The sequence below is a fragment of the Macrobrachium rosenbergii genome, chromosome 42, assembly GCF_040412425.1.
Source record: "Macrobrachium rosenbergii isolate ZJJX-2024 chromosome 42, ASM4041242v1, whole genome shotgun sequence".
Taxonomy (NCBI): Eukaryota; Metazoa; Arthropoda; class Malacostraca; order Decapoda; family Palaemonidae; genus Macrobrachium; species Macrobrachium rosenbergii.
In genome coordinates, this window is record NC_089782.1 from 16414052 (window position 1) to 16430621 (window position 16570).

A 16570-nucleotide genomic window follows, 5' to 3' on the forward strand; every position below is an offset into this window, starting at 1 on the left:
TTTAACTAATTTGTGGTACAACGAGCTGAAATCTGACTCCATACTATTGAATAAATGTATAGTGCCAAGAGTGCCGTTAAATGTATTGGGAACAAAAAAGTTATGTAAATTACGTAATTTTACTACTTTAGAACATGTGTCATGAGAAGGTAAAACTAAATATCAAATTGTTTCATGGAGCTAGTACAAAGAAATTATTTCCATTCATTGGTATGAAAATATGATAATTTGATGATCAGCTACACTTCCATAAGCTCATGAGCTGCGTGGCTAAATATAGGATTGAACGCAGGTGGACAGAATTTTAAGTTACAGAGAATAGAAAATTCTGAAATATTGAAGTTAAATTCTCGTTAAAGTATTGCGCGACGTTTTTAATTTGGGGTGTGGGGGGCGGGGCGAGTGGAGGTCGTTTGCAAACAAATCTAGTTGACCACATAAAGCCTTGAGGTGCAAAGTTTTTTACCAAAAACATTTATAATTTGTTTTAGCGATTTCCGTTTAATAGGTCACTTCGATTCTGAATTACCTCATAATGTAGGTCCCAGCGTTTTGAGACCATGAGTAATGAAACAATACTTTTATGAAGTCTGGAGAGGAGTTTTATTTACGTACTTTTACATTTATCATACAATCATTTAATCCTTTCGTAGGGCCTTCGTAGAGTTGAAAAGATAATCGTAACGTGAGGCCCTGTGGAAGGCGTTCTTTCCAACTGGAATTCCTGGAAGGTAAGGTTTAGTTGATGCGTCGTCCTTGGTCGTCGAACTGGACTCCCTGTCTGCGGAATTCCTCAGCAATACTGAGGAGTTCTCGGACGTGTTCAGGGAGAGGGTGAGGAGTTGGGAGGATGTCGCTGGAAGGCTGGAATCCAGCTCCGTCGGCTACGAACTCAACGCGGGTGACTCCTCCAGATTCCAGGGGCAGTCTGGAAAGAAGCAACAAGATGTGAGTTTAAGTAATTCCTTTGGATTTAAGTTCCAGACTAATTTCTGGATCTAGATGTTTCATCAGAGGAATCTTTTTTTTTTTTTATTGATGTTACTTGTGAGGAAATTAGCTGAAGTCGAGACAAATATAATTCAAAGCAAAGCAGATGTTTGAGATTCTCGTTCGAGAAGTAACTCACACATAATATCCCCTCATGCTGACGGCACCTTCGGCACCTGGGGCACCGGACACCTCCATCTCGAGGCCGTTGTCGGCGGCAAAGGCGTAGTTGAAGTTGCCGTCGCCTTGGTCGACTCTGTCATCCCGTAGGAGGGCCACGACGCGGTCCTGGATCTGGGGAGAGGCCAAAGACACAGCCACGAGGCCGAAGAAGATGATCGCCTGTGACAAAAGAGAAGAAAATGAAAGTTTCAAAAGCTCTTTATTTTTACTCTCAAAACAAGTGTTTTGCATCATGGTTTCTGAATTTCACTTGATAAAACACCTTAAATATTAATCCATTTTAACTGCGACCACTGGGAATGTATGTGATAACGAATTAATCCACGAATATTTAAAAAAGATGTATGTTAGAAAAAATAACACAGTGCTCACACCCTTTGACTTTATTTATTATAATAATTAAGTAAAAAGCTATAACGTTTTAGACAAATTACTCTAGATTTAAGTCAATGAATTAAGAAAATTTACTGACAAAATCTCATTCTTTGAAATTGTAAACTCTCATCTATAAGATTAAAGGGAAATAAAATCAAAGTAAACATTCCCTTAGATTTTGAGGGTTCAAGAATTCCTTATGTGGTCCGTTCAATTCTACAAATATGACTTTTTGAGTCCCAAGAACAGTACTTTTGGAATCCTAGGAATATGATCCCTGGAGTCCGATGAAAACTGAGAATATAACTACACGAATCTTGAAAATAGGACGTTTTAAGTCCCAAGAATATGGGTCTTGAAGACCTGAAATTTACAGATGCTGGAATGTCTGTCCTATCACTTACTGACTTCATTGTGCTGGAAACCTCAGACGAATGATGTTAAAAGCCGAGTTTCGGGTCCTTTTATACGCCCATTGGGCGGAGTAGGATGGAGTAGGATTTGGGGGTGGGGTGAGGGGAATGTGGGAGTGAGGGAGAGAGGAAAGAGGTATTAGTTAGGCGATCAAGAGGCAACATTCTACCAGAGACCACTTGTGGAAGGTCATCTACTAAGGGGCAGGTGACAAGGCCAACCTCATCTCAGGAGATGTTAGACTTGAGGGAGATTTGCGTTTTCTGTGGATCTGTTATGAGGACGAAAGGGACCTGAAATAGGTGATTAGGAGAACTGCAGACCAACGGTTTATTTTCATTTTCATCATTCTCTTCAGCCGGAAGGAATGAAAATGTTTTTTCTTCAGTCTGGCATTTTCTTAGTAGGGTTATTCAGTAAGATATGTTGGAGTCTCAGATCGTAAGTTCACAGTCGATAAAAAAAAAAAAAAAAAAAAAAATATAATATATATATATATATATATATATATATATATATATATATATTTATATATATATACATATGTATATATATATATGTATATATATATATATATATATATATATATATATATATATATATATATATATATTCAGTATGTCATAGATCATATTTCTGACAAACATTCAATACTGAGTACAACCAAGTGTACACACTTAACTGCTACGCTACCATAACGGTAATGGTTGATTTCGACTCTTAACACAGTGCCTATTTCAACAAGAGTTTCTTATATCTCTCGATGGGATAAGTGTGCTGCGACGACAGTTGCCCGTGTACAAACATTAAAAGGATAGGTTTATAATCCTGGTTATACAAGGTGCACTTATCATATATAGTGCTCTCTAGGCGTACATTTCTATATTCTCAGTGTAAGGTGAGCATGATGCTCATTGGCTGTTCGTGGAGACATATGTGCGTATATATATATATATATATATATATATATATATATATATATATATATATATATATATGTATGTATATATATATATATATATATATATATATATATATATATATATATATATATATAATATATATATATACATACATCAATGTAGTGTCGTACTCAGGTATGTAATGTAAATTCTGCAATAATGTTATTGTGAAGTTTCCTGCTCTCTCTCTCTCTCTCTCTCTCTCTCTCTCTCTCTCTCTCTCTCTCTCTCTCTCTCTCTCTCTCTCTCTCTCTCTCTATATATATATATATATATATATATATATATATATATATATATATATTTATATATATGCTCAGAGTGTAAAATTTAAAGGGACATACTTTACCAACCCAGCATACCATGGAAAACGTCAGACTGGATCCTAATTAATAAAGCACGACAAATGAAAGAAGGACTGACAAGGGGTAAACAGTGTGGGTATAGGCAGGATGGAGGAGGTTGTATGGATTGGGTGACTGCTATGAAAGAATTACGTGAATAATTCGAAAGTAAAGGGAAGCAGCTCTATCTGGCTTACATGGGCTTGGAAAAAGCAGATGACAGAATCTCTAATGACTCAGCGAGGAGGTTGAGATTATAAATAGTTTAAAGAGGTTTAAGATTTTATGATGGCAGTTAGTACGTTAGAATTTGTAGAATGGGGAATGGCTGGCTTGGCGTGAAAATGGGCCTGAGACAGAGGTGTCTTGAGTGTTCGCGGCTATTTGATATACTAATGGAAGGAGTGACGTGAGAAGGCAATTGGACTGTATACATAAGTGCAAAGTTGGATTGCAATAATGGTCTTAAATGGCGTTTTGAATAACTGGCATTTGTAAATGAGTGTAAATGGGAACCAGGAAGAGTGGGCATACGGACGATGAGAGAATGGAAGCAATGGATTCTTATCAGCATTTGGGATTAAGCACATTATTTCAGATGATAGTAACATGTGAGGAGAAACCTAGATTTGAATGTACGAAGGGAGTGTTGAGCAGATCCTCCTGTATGGAAGAGAAGGTTGGTCGTTGAATGCAAATGAATGAAAAAAGGTACAAACTGTAGAGATGAATTATTCATATAGTAAATGTAACATTCGAGGAACTGAAGGGGTTAGAAACGAGGAGATAAATGGAAGTGGTATAACGGTTAGCATAAATGGAACGATGAATCAGGAGTTTTTTTTTATGTAATTTTCGTTAGGTAAGAATGCAGGATGCAAGGCTGGCGAAAAACGTACAATGAAACAGTGTTAGAGAGGAGGCGAAGAAGACCTGGAAGGGACTGGATAGGTGTGATTAGAGAGACATCGAAAAGTGTCTCAACGCCCAGAAAGCGGGAGGGCGCGGGCAAGATGGCGGCGAATGGCTCAGTGTGTGGATGGGGTTCCATACACAACTAACGAACCTTCTACATAAGTATATAAAGCTAGTAATGTCGGGGAAGGCTTCTGTGCCGGGACTCATCCATGATTCAACGACATAATAAACATATAAATACACACACACATATATATATGCATAAAAATATACATATATATACATAAACATATATGTATATTTATTACGCTTACATACATACATTTAGGGACTCTTTCATCATAGTTTCGTATTCAGTTATTCAAATGAATTGATTTTCTCAAGGTCTCTTGATCATCAGGCAGTGACCAGACAGACAAACTGGCAGAAAGAGGAGGCAGAGAAACCTTTTTTCCTTTCACACTCGATGTGAATCTATTTACAATATAAAAAACATTATTTTTTACTGTAAAAACTGAAAGATGTATAATTCTAAAAATCACCTCAAGTTTGCGGAAGGTTAAGGAAAAAACAAATCTGCTTTCATGAGAGAGAGAGAGAGAGAGAGAGAGAGAGAGAGAGAGAGAGAGAGAGAGAGTATACTTTAAACATTTACGATGGGTATGAAAGTCAGAATCATAAGAATCACATCAAAAAAGTTTCAGAAAACCGGTTCTAGTCCAAGTCTATAACCAGTTACATTCTGCACACCTGGAAGCTGGGTGTATACCATCGGCCATATTTATCAGCTTGATGACTTAATAAAAATTAATCCCATCTACTTCACTAAAAAATTCTTCCGTTTTCTTCTCTTCCCATGTCTTAACCAGGCTAAGCTAAGCCTCAACACCATCTCACATTCTTGCAAGTTTCCTTTTATTTACCAAACTCTCATAACTACAGTAGTGCCCATCAAGGCGTTATCCTATAACTTTGCAGGTCTTCCGCTTTGCTACATGTCATCATTTAAAGTCTAATGCCTTTTCAAGCCATGTACCTTTGTTTACTTCAGTTTACATGCCATTTTTTCTTCTTCTTCGTACGACCTTAGTGTTATCTTCTTCTTCTTCAAAGAATTCTAGTTTGGGTATTTGCGTGTTCCACTCCAAGCGACTTCATATCTCTCTCTACGACATCACTCTTCCTAATTTTGTGCCTACCTCCACTTCTTCTTCCCCCCTCCCCCATATGCTTTCTTGACCAGGGCGTCGTCAGCCGCGTGAACCGCAGGATCATGCAGTTGGAAGGGCTGTTAAGAAAGCAGATGATATGGGCGTGGAGGGTTGAAGCAGAGGCAGGCAGAAACGTATTTCATATCATCTTCTGATTTATTTTTCGTAATTATTCAATTGTTGCTCAGAGGAGACACAACTTTTACTTAACGGAACTTGATGGTGTTTCCTTAGGCAGGGCGTTCATTCCTTGTGAGAATGAAGTGTTTGATGTCTGCTGAAATCTGAACTCTTTGCTCCTTCTAATAATTCCCTTTGTCATACAGATGTTTTCCTATATTTACGAAAAGATATATTTCAGACGTGACATGATATATTTTAGGATATAATTATGATATATTTTAATTAGTTGTTGAAACCATCTTCATCATATTTTACAGGTTATGAAGTGAATGAATGACAACGTAAATGCACAGACTCCTGAATTCTCAAGGTATGTTTTTCTTCAACTTCTCAGCAAGGATGTTGGGATGAGGCTGCAAGACCCCTGTCCTAACGTGGGGAAACAGACGTTCACGTGCTGACGGAATACTGCATTCCTCAACGGCCAACTGAATAGGACCTGACCTGATCTGCCAAAATTTAGTCTTATTAACTGGACCTGAATTCCTCTTTGGTCAAGGTCTTTATTCATTCCTTTCCTCTATGATCTTTTAGTCTTTCCTCTTGGTGTTTGTCCTTCTGTTAATTCTTTTTATATCAACAGTCCTCTCCCCATTCAGTCACACGTTCAAACCATTCCAGTCACTGGAATCTCAACCTACTTTCCAACCTCTTCTGACTGCACCTCTAAGCAACCTCGTCATTTGTAATATGACCTTCCCAAGTTCCTCCAACCTACTGTTGTTGAATAAGCTGGCTTGATGCCAGTATGAGCTCTTGCTTCAAGAGAAGTTTTTGAAATTCCACTTCTGTTTGTTTTTTAAAGGTAATTATCCTTCCAACGTCCATGCGGTAATGAGAAATAAAATAAGTGGTTTTATGATGACTGAAGTGGAGATATATTTATATAATATTTACATTTATATCGCGCACGAACACACACACGCAGGAAGTCGAGACCATTATAACAGTGCCTGGAACGTCCCTTTCCAACTGGAATACCTGGAACATAACGTTTAGTTGATGCGATGTCCTTTGTCGTCGAATCGGACTCCTGTCGTTCGAATTCCTCAGCAATTCTGAGGAGTTCGTGGACGTGTTCTGGGAGAGGGTGAGGAGTTGGGATGAGATCGCTGGAAGGCTGGAATCCAGCTGTATCGGCAACGAATTCAACACGGGCGGCTCCAGATTCCAGGGCACTCTGGAAAGAAAGAACAACATTATACAAGCTGAAGTACTTCTTTTTAAAGGGTGTTTTCTTGGAGACAACAGAGAGTTGGGACAAGCAGGATTGAAAGAGGTTTCTCAGATGACTCACATGTAGTATCCTCTCATGACAACAGCTCCTTCGGGACCTGGGGAACCGGCCACCTCGGTCTCGATGCCGTTGTCAGCGGCGAAGGCGTACTTGAAGTTTCCGTCGCCGTGGTCGACTCTTTCATCTCGAATGGTTTTGGCGTAATGGTCTGGTGTCAGGGTGACTGACTGGGGGGCGGCGAGAGCCACGGAGGCTAGGCACAAGAGGGCGATCACCTACGAAGGGAGAGAAGAAGAGGAAGCACCCATGTAAACAAGCGGAAATAGAAGCTGCTCTTCCTGTTTCGAAGCAGATTGTCAGGTGAAGCTGGAATGATTGTGATTGATGACAATTTGACTATAAAGACAGGCACTGGGGTAATTCATCCATTCAGTGAAAAAAGGGAGTTGGAGTGGTTGGACAGCAAGATGAAAGAAAGGCAGTATGAACGGAGGTAGTCAAAGGTTAAAAAGTGGGTGCAGCTGTGGGCCGAAGGAACGTTGCAAGCAACCTTTAGTAATGCCTACAGCCAACCACAAGAGGCGAACTGACGGCGATACCCCATGAGAATGAGGAAAACAGAGGACATCATAATAAAAATGTAGTAATATGCAGTAAACCATAAAGAATCCCCGAGTATTCTGTGAAAGAATGGCTAACGGCATTAACATATCTTCATGAACTGGGTAATTAAGATCCTAATCGTTCACTAATGTAAGACAAAGTTCATTCAGGCAAATATCCGAATGTTGGATGAAATTGCGTGACATAAAAAATCTTTGACTCTTGAAATTTGTTTCAGGGAAAGTTTCCGAAACTTAGTAAAATTCTTTGCTGCTAGTGTAGTTTGCACTTTGAAATTTCACTTCTGCATTCCTTAGTGTTCCTGTTCCCTGAGGAATGCAACTGCAAGCACCGTCTGAATTCCCTCATGTGGATTCTCCTTTCTCTGAACTTACTGACTTCATGGTGGAGGGACTCGAAGCTGACTGCTGCTCATGAGAGGACATTTGAGTCCTTTTATACCTCACTGAGGGTAGGCGTCGGTGGGATGAGAGAGAGAGAGAGAGAGAGAGAGAGAGAGAGAGAGAGAGAGAGAGAGAGGTGGGGGAAGGTTGACTGGTTAGGAAATAAGAGGAGAAGAAGAAGAGCATGGAAAAGAGGAGAAGAAAGAGGCGACGGGAGGGAGAGAGATAGAGATAGAAGGAAAACGAGACGATGAGTGACGGACGTGACGAAATGGAAAGACAAGGTGAGGAGAGAGAGAGAGAGAGAGAGAGAGAGAGAGAGAGAGAGAGGAGAGAGAGAGAGAGAACTGTAATCTGTTATCTGGACTTATACAAACTGATTGTTATCTGCGTTTATATGACCGTTATCTAAACCTGTAAAAATGACGTAATCGGAATCCAAGCGCAGACCGTTATTTGTATCCACTGACTTAACAAAACTTATTATCCTACGGAATGATCCAGGATCTCTGATTATGCATCCTTGCTATGCAATATGATGTCATGTTTCTCAGTAATGGCTACCTTCATTTCCACTACTGCAAGACTGGAATATTCTTATCGCAAGTGTCATGGGTACTGGTGCCCGTTAGCTTAACAGGTAACTAACGCAATCTATTGATGAGCATTGGTTTGGAAGAAGGACAATAACAACCATTCGAGGCTTCTGAGTAGAAGGATTTGCACGCATACCATATGCTGTCCTTGTCGGTAGAACCATTCTATTATTCACTAATCAACAGCATTTCAGTAACTATTTATTCAGAGTAGTTGCTTACCGGGATTATGGAGTGCAGAGTGCCTGGAGAAGTGGAATCCTCTCTGGCAGTGAAAGGACAGGAACCAAACCCATTTTTGCCCATTTGGAAGATTTTACTTTCTTTGTGCTTCAAGGATGTTGTCTGAAAAGAATCAACTAATGCAGCTGGAATTCGATTTATTTCTAGTTATTTGGGTCTCAGCTTATAGCTCATTGTCCACTTTTATCACTGTAGTCATCGCCTTAAATTGCCTATGTTTTCGGTAATTTTGTAGATAAGTGATGGTACGTGCAGATGTGTACGAAAGAGAGAGAGAGAATGAAAGTCAGAATCATAAAAATCCATCAAAAAGTTTCAGAAAAATCAGTTCCGTTCCAAGTCTATAACTGTCTATATTCTTCACACCTGGAAGCTGGGTCATATTTGTCAGCTTGATGACTTAATAAAAATTAATTCCAGCTACTTCAGTAAAAAATCTCTTCTTTTATCTTCCCTTCCTATGTCTTAATCAGACTAAGCTAAGCCTCAACACCATCTCACATTCTTGCAAGTTTCCTTTTATTTACCAAATTCTCATAACGACAGTAGTGCCCATCAAGGCGTTTTCCTATAACTTTGCAGGTCTTCCGCTTTGCTATATGTCATCATTTAAAGTCTAATGCCTTTCCAGGTCATGTACCTTTGTTCACTTCAGTTTACATGCCATTTCTTCTTCTTCTTCTTCTTCTTCTTCTTCGTGCGACCTTAATGTCATCTTCTTCCTCTCCACAGAATTCTAGTTTGGGTATTTGCGTGTTCTACTCCAAGCGACTTCATATCTCTCTCTACGACATCACTCTTCCTAATTTTGTGCCTACCTCTACTTCTTCCCCCCTCCCCCATATGATTTCTTGACCAGGGCGTCGTCAGCCGTGTGAACCGCAGGATCATGCAGTTGGAAGGACTGTTAAGAAAGCAGATGATATGGGCGTGGAGGGTTGAAGCAGAGGCAGGCAGAAACGTATTTCATATCTTCCTCTGATTTATTTTTCGTGATTATTCAATTGTTGCTCAGAAGAGACAACTTTTACTTAACGGAACTTGATGGTGTTTCCTTAGGCAGGGCGTTTATTCCTTGTGAGAATGAAGTGTTTGATGTCTGTTGAAATCTGACCTCTCTGCTCCTCCTAATAATTCCCTTTGTCATACAGATGTTTTCCTACATTTACGAAAAGATATATTTCAGACGTGACATGATATATTTTAGGATATAATTATGATATATTTTAATTAGTTGTTGAAACCATCTTCATGATATTTTACAGGTTATGAAGTGAATGAATGACAACGTAAATGCACAGACTCCTGAATTCTCAAGGTATGTTTTTCTTCAACTTCTCAGCAAGGATGTTGGGATGAGGCTGCAAGACCCCTGTCCTAACGTGGGGAAACAGACGTTCACGTGCTGACGGAATTTTGCATTCCTCAACGGCCAGCTGAATAAGACCTGAACTGATCTGCCAAAATTTAGTCTTACTGACTGGACCTGAATTCCTCTTTGGTCAAGGTCTTTATTCATTCCTTTCCTCTATGATCTTATAGTCCTTCTGTTTGCTCCTCTGTTAATTCTTTTTATATCAACAGTCCTCTTCCCATTCAGTCACACGTTCAAACCATTCCAGTCACTGGAATCTCAACCTACTTTCCAGCCTCTTCTGACTGCACCTCTAAGCAACCTCGTCATTTGTAATATGACCTTCCCAAGTTCCTCCAACCTATTGTTGTTGAATAAGCTGGCTTGATGCCAGTATGAGCTCTTGCTTCAAGAGAAGTTTTTGAAATTTCACTTCTGTTTGTTTTTTAAAAGGTAATTATCCCTTACAACGTCCATGCGGTAATGAGAAATAAAATAAGTGGTTTTATGATGACTGAAGTGGAGATATATTTATATAATATTTACATTTATATCGCGCACGAACACATACACAGGCAGGAAGTCGAGACCATTATAACAGTGCCTGGAACGTCCCTTTCCAACTGGAATACCTGGAACATAACGTTTAGTTGATGCGATGTCCTTTGTCGTCGAATCGGACTCCCTGTCGTTCGAATTCCTCAGCAATTCTGAGGAGTTCGTGGACGTGTTCTGGGAGAGGGTGAGGAGTTGGGATGAGATCGCTGGAAGGCTGGAATCCAGCTGTATCGGCAACGAATTCAACACGGGCGGCTCCAGATTCCAGGGGCACTCTGGAAAGAAAGAACAACATTGTACAAGCTGAAGTACTTCTTTTTAAAGGGTGTTTTCTTGGAGACAAAAGACAGTTGGGACAAGCAGGATTGAAAGAGGGTTTCTCAGATGACTCACATGTAGTATCCTCTCATGACAACAGCTCCTTCGGGACCTGGGGAACCGGCCACCTCGGTCTCGATGCCGTTGTCAGCGGCGAAGGCGTAGTTGAAGTTTCCGTCGCCGTGGTCGACTCTTTCATCTCGAATGGTTTTGGCGTAATGGTCTGGTGTCAGGGTGACTGACTGGGGGGCGGCGAGAGCCACGGAGGCTAGGCACAAGAGGGCGATCACCTACGAGGGGAGAGAAGAAGAGGAAGCACCCACGTGAACAAGCGGAAATAGAAGCTGCTCTTCCTGTTTCGAAGCAGATTGTCAGGTGAAGCTGGAATGATTATGACTGATGACAATTTGACTATAAAGTGAAAAGAGGGAGTTGGAGTGGTTGGACAGCAAGATGAAAGAAAGGCAGTATAAAGGGAGGTAGTCAAAGGTTAAAAAGTGTGTGCAGCTGTGGGCCGAAGGAACGTTGCAAGCAACCTTTAGTAGTGCCTACAGCCAACCACAAGAGGCGAACTGACGGCGATACCCCATGAGAATGAGGAAAACAGAGGACATCATAATAAAAATGCAGTAATATGCAGCAAACAGTAAAGAATCCCCGAGTATTCGGTGAAAGAATGGCTAACGGCATTAACATATCTTCATCAACTGCGTAATTAAGATCCTAATCGTTCACTAATGTAAGGACAAAGTTCATTCAGGCAAATATCCGAATGTTGGATGAAATTGTATGACAAAAATCTTTGACTCTTGAAATTTGTTTCAGCGAAAGTTTCCGAAACTTAGTAAAATTGTTTGCTGTTACTGAAGTTTGCACTTTGAAATTTCACTTCTGCATTCCTTAGTGTTCCTGTTCCCTGAGGAATGCAACTGCAAGCACCGTCTGAATTCCCTCATGTGGATTCTCCTTTCTCTGAACTTACTGACTTCATGGTGGAGGGACTCGAAGCTGACTGCTGCTCATGAGAGGACATTTGAGTCCTTTTATACCTCACTGAGGGTAGGCGTCGTGGGATGGAGAGAGAGAGAGAGAGAGAGAGAGAGAGAGAGAGGGCGTGGGGTTGACTGTGTAGAGAATAAGAGGTGAAGAAGGAGAGGATCCAAAAGAGGAGGAGAAGGAGGAGGCGACGGGAGGGAGAGAGATAGAAGGAAAACGAGACAATGAGTGACAGACGTGACGAAATGGGAAGACAAGGTGAGGAGGAGGGAGAGGTAAGTGAGAGAGAGAGAGAGAGAGAGAGAGAGAGAGAGAGAGAGAGAGAGAGAGAGAGAGAGGAACTGTAATCTGTTATCAGGATTTCTACAAACTGACCGTTGTCTGCATTTTTAAATATAACGGTTATCCAAACCTGTAAAAATGACGTAATCGGAATTCAAGCGCAGACCGTTATTTGTATCCACTGACTTAACAGATTTCATTATCCTATTGGATGATCCAAGGTCTCAGATTATGCATCCTTGCTATGTAATATGATGTCATGTTTCTCAATAATGGCTATCAGTAATGGCTACCTTCATTTCCTCTACTGCAAGACTGGAATATTCTTATCGCAAGTGTCATGGGTACTGGCGCCCGTTAGCTTACAGGTAACTACCGCAATCTATTGATGAGCATTGGTTTGGAAGAAGGACAATAACAACCATTCGAGGCTTCTGAATCGAAGGATTTGCACGCATACCATATGCTGTACTTGTCGGTAGAACCATTCTATTATTCACTAATCAACAGCATTTCAGTAACTATTTATTCAGAGTAGTTGCTTACCGGGATTATGGAGTACAGAGTGCCTGGAGAAGTGGAATCCTCTCTGGCAGCGAAAGGACAGGAACCAAACCCCCTTTTGGAAGATTTTACTTTCTAGGTGCTTCAAGGATGTTGTCTGAAAAGAATCAACTAATGCAGCTGGAATTCGATTTATTTCTAGTTATTTGGGGCTCAGCTTATAGCTCATTGTCCACTTTTATCACTGTAGTCATCGCCTTAAATTGCCTATGTTTTCGGTAATTTTGTAGATAAGTGATGGTACGTGCAGATGTGTACGAAAGAGAGAGAGAGAATGAAAGTCAGAATCATAAAATCCATCAAAAGTTTCAGAAAAATCAGTTCTGTTCCAAGTCTATAACTGTCTATATTCTTCACACCTGGAAGCTGGGTCATCGGTCATTTGTCAGCTTGATGACTTAATAAAAATTAATTCCAGCTACTTCAGTAAAAAATCTCTTCTTTTATCTTCCCTTCCTATGTCTTAATCAGACTAAGCTAAGCCTCAACACCATCTCACATTCTTGCAAGTTTCCTTTTTATTTACCAAATTCTCATAACTACAGCAGTGCCCATCAAGGCGTTTTCCTATAACTTTGCAGGTCTTCCGTTTTGCTATATGTCATCATTTAAAGTCTAATGCCTTTTCAAGCCATGTACCTTTGTTCACTTCAGTTTACATGCCATTTCTTCTTCTTCTTCTTCTTCTTCTTCTTCTTCTTCTACGTACGATCTTAATGTCATATTCTTTTTCTCCACAGAATTCTAGTTTGGGTATTTGCGTGTTCTACTCCAAGCGACTTCTTATCTCTCCCCACGACATCACTCTTCCTAATTTTGTGCCTACCTCTTCTTCTTCCCCCTTCCCCCATATGATTTCTTGACCAGGGCGTCGTCAGCCGTGTGAACCGCAGGATCATGCAGTTGGAAGGACTGTTAAGAAAGCAGATGATATGGGCGTGGAGGGTTGAAGCAGAGGCAGGCAGAAACGTATTTCATATCTTCCTCTGATTTATTTTTCGTGATTATTCAATTGTTGCTCAGAAGAGACAACTTTTACTTAACGGAACTTGATGGTGTTTCCTTAGGCAGGGCGTTCATTCCTTGTGAGAATGAAGTGTTTGGTGTCTGCTGAAATTTGACCTCTCTGCTCCTCCTAATAATTCCCTTTGTCATACAGATGTTTTCCTACATTTACGAAAAGATGTATTTCAGACATGACATGACATATTTTAGGATATAATTATGATATATTTTAATTAGTTGTTGAAACCATCTTCATTATATTTTACAGGTTATGAAGTGAATGAATGACAACGTAAATGCACAGACTCCTGAATTCTCAAGGTATGTTTTTCTTCAACTTCTCAGCAAGGATGCTGGGATGAGGCTGCAAGCCCCCTGTCCTAACGTGGGGAAACAGACGTTCACGTGCTGACGGAATACTGCATTCCTCAACGGCCAACTGAATAGGACCTGACCTGATCTGCCAAAATTTAGTCTTATTGACTGGACCTGAATTCCTCTTTGGTCAAGGTCTTTATTCATTCCTTTCCTCTATGATCTTATAGTCCTTCTGTTTGTTCCTCTGTTAATTCTTTTTATATTAACAGTTCCTCTCCCCATTCAGTCACACGTTCAAACCATTCCAGTCCCTGGAATCTCAACCTACTTTCCAACCTCTTCTGACTGCACCTCTAAGCAACCTCGTCATTTGTAATATGACCTTCCTAAGTTCCTCCAACCTGTCGTTGTTGAATAAGCTGGCTTGCTGCCAGTATGAGCTCTTGCTTCAAGAGAAGTTTTTGAAATTCCACTTCTGTTTGTTTTTTAAAAGGTAATTATCCCTTCCAACGTCCATGCGGTAATGAGAAATAAAATAAGTGGTTTTATGATGACTGAACTGGAGATATATTTATATAATATTTACATTTATATCGCGCACGAACACACACACACGCAGGAAGTCGAGACCATTATAACAGTGCCTGGAACGTCCCTTTCCAACTGGAATACCTGGAACATAACGTTTAGTTGACGCGATGTCCTTGCTCGTCGAATTGGACTCCCTGTCGTTCGAATTCCTCAGCAATTCTGAGGAGTTCGTGGACGTGTTCTGGGAGAGGGTGAGGAGTTGGGATGAGATCGCTGGAAGGCTGGAATCCAGCTGTATCGGCCACGAATTCAACACGGGCGGCTCCTCCAGATTCCAGGGGCACTCTGGAAAGAAAGAACAATATTATACAAGTTGAAGTACTTCTTTCTAAAGGGTGTTTTCTTGGAGACAACAGAGAGTTGGGACAAGCAGGATTGAAAGAAGGTTTCTCAGATGACTCACATGTAGTATCCTCTCATGACAACAGCTCCTTCGGGACCTGGGGAACCGGCCACCTCCGTCTCGATGCCGTTGTCAACGGCGAAGGCGTAGTTGAAGTTTCCGTCGCCGTGGTCGACTCTTTCATCTCGAATAGTTTTGGCGTGATGGTCTGGTGTGAGTGACTGGGGGGCGGCGAGAGCCACGGAGGCTAGGCACAAGAGGGCGATCACCTACGAAGGGAGAGAAGAAGAGGAAGCACCCATATAAACAAGTGGAAATAGAAGCTGCTCTTCCTGTTTCGAAGCAGATTGTCAGGTGAAGCTGGAATGATTGTGATTGATGACAATTTGACTATAAAGACAGGCACTGGGGTAATTCATCCATTCAGTGAAAAGAGGGAGTTGGAGTGGTTGGACAGCAAGATGAAAGAAAGTCAGTATAAACGGAGGTAGTCAAAGGTTAAGAAGTGGGTGCAGCTGTGGGCCGAAGGAACGTTGCAAGCAACCTTTAGTAATGCCTACAGCCACCACAAGAGGCGAACTGACGGCGATACCCCATGAGAATGAGGAAAACAGAGGACATCATAATAAAAATGCAGTAATATGCAGCAAACAGTAAAGAATCCCCGAGTATTCTTTGAAAGAATGGCTAACGGCATTAACATATCTTCATCAACTGCGTAATTAAGATCCTAATCGTTCACTAATGTAAGGACAAAGTTCATTCGGGCAAATATCCGAATGTTGGATGAAAATGTGTGACATAAATAATCTTTGACTCTTGAGATTTGTCTCAGGGAAAGTTTCCGAAACTTAGTAAAATTCTTTGCTGTTACTGTAGTTTGCACTTTGAAATATCACTTCTGCATTCCTTAGTGTTCCTGTTCCCTGAGGATTGCAACTGCAAGCACCGTCTGAATTCCTTCATGCGGATTCTCCTTTCCCAGAACTTACTGACTTCATGGTGGAGGGACTCGAAGCTGACTGATGCTCATGAGAGGACATTTGAGTCCTTTTATACCTCACTGAGGGTAGGCGTCGGTGGGATGAGAGAGAGAGAGAGAGAGAGAGAGAGAGAGAGAGAGAGAGAGAGGTGGGGGTGGTGATTGACTGGGTAGGGAAAAAGGATGAGAAGAAGGAATGGATTCAAAAGAGGAGAAGAAGGGGGCGGGGGAAGGGAGAGAGATAGAAGGAAAACGAGAAGATGGGTGTCGGAGGTGACAAAATGGAAAGACCAGGTGAGGAGGAGGGAGAGGCAAGCGAGAGAGAGAGAGAGAGGAGAGAGAGAGAGAGAAGGGAAAAGGGAAAGACTTCGAGGAGAGGACGATGAGGAGAAGCTGGGCTGGGGCTGGTGGCAGCAAGATCCTTATAAGGTCACGCAAAAGGGTCACCTCAGAGGAGGTTGTAGAACGAGAGCCCTCGAGTGGCGAACCAGGACATGACCCGAGGAGAGGTGTTGTTTGGTCAACTTTTTTTTTCTTCCTCTTTGGTGGAATGTTTTCTTTCCATCGATGCACAACAGAACTGAGTCCCCAGCCAC

At 41.1% G+C, this 16570-nt stretch overlaps 3 protein-coding genes across 3 annotated transcripts; all 3 read right to left on the reverse strand.

Moving 5' to 3' along the window:
• Positions 1-579: 579 nt before the first annotated feature.
• LOC136827745 (cuticle protein AMP2-like) lies at positions 580-7866 on the reverse strand. Its single transcript, XM_067085207.1, has 3 exons — positions 7816-7866; positions 1130-1332; positions 580-928 (listed from the first exon to the last, which is right to left on the reverse strand). Exons 1-3 carry the CDS (start codon positions 7864-7866, stop codon positions 739-741), a joined length of 444 nt encoding a protein of 147 aa, XP_066941308.1. The 3' UTR covers positions 580-738.
• A 2654-nt stretch (positions 7867-10520) lies between these two features.
• Positions 10521-11936, reverse strand: LOC136827618 (cuticle protein AMP2-like). The gene is made up of 3 exons (XM_067085091.1): positions 11876-11936; positions 10969-11183; positions 10521-10850 (listed from the first exon to the last, which is right to left on the reverse strand). The coding sequence occupies exons 1-3, from the start codon at positions 11924-11926 to the stop codon at positions 10664-10666; spliced, it is 453 nt and encodes a 150-aa protein (XP_066941192.1). The 5' UTR covers positions 11927-11936; the 3' UTR covers positions 10521-10663.
• Positions 11937-14601: 2665 nt separating this feature from the next.
• LOC136827991 (cuticle protein AMP2-like) lies at positions 14602-16140 on the reverse strand. The gene is made up of 3 exons (XM_067085607.1): positions 15985-16140; positions 15053-15261; positions 14602-14934 (listed from the first exon to the last, which is right to left on the reverse strand). Exons 1-3 carry the CDS (start codon positions 16033-16035, stop codon positions 14745-14747), a joined length of 450 nt encoding a protein of 149 aa, XP_066941708.1. The 5' UTR covers positions 16036-16140; the 3' UTR covers positions 14602-14744.
• Positions 16141-16570: the final 430 nt, after the last annotated feature.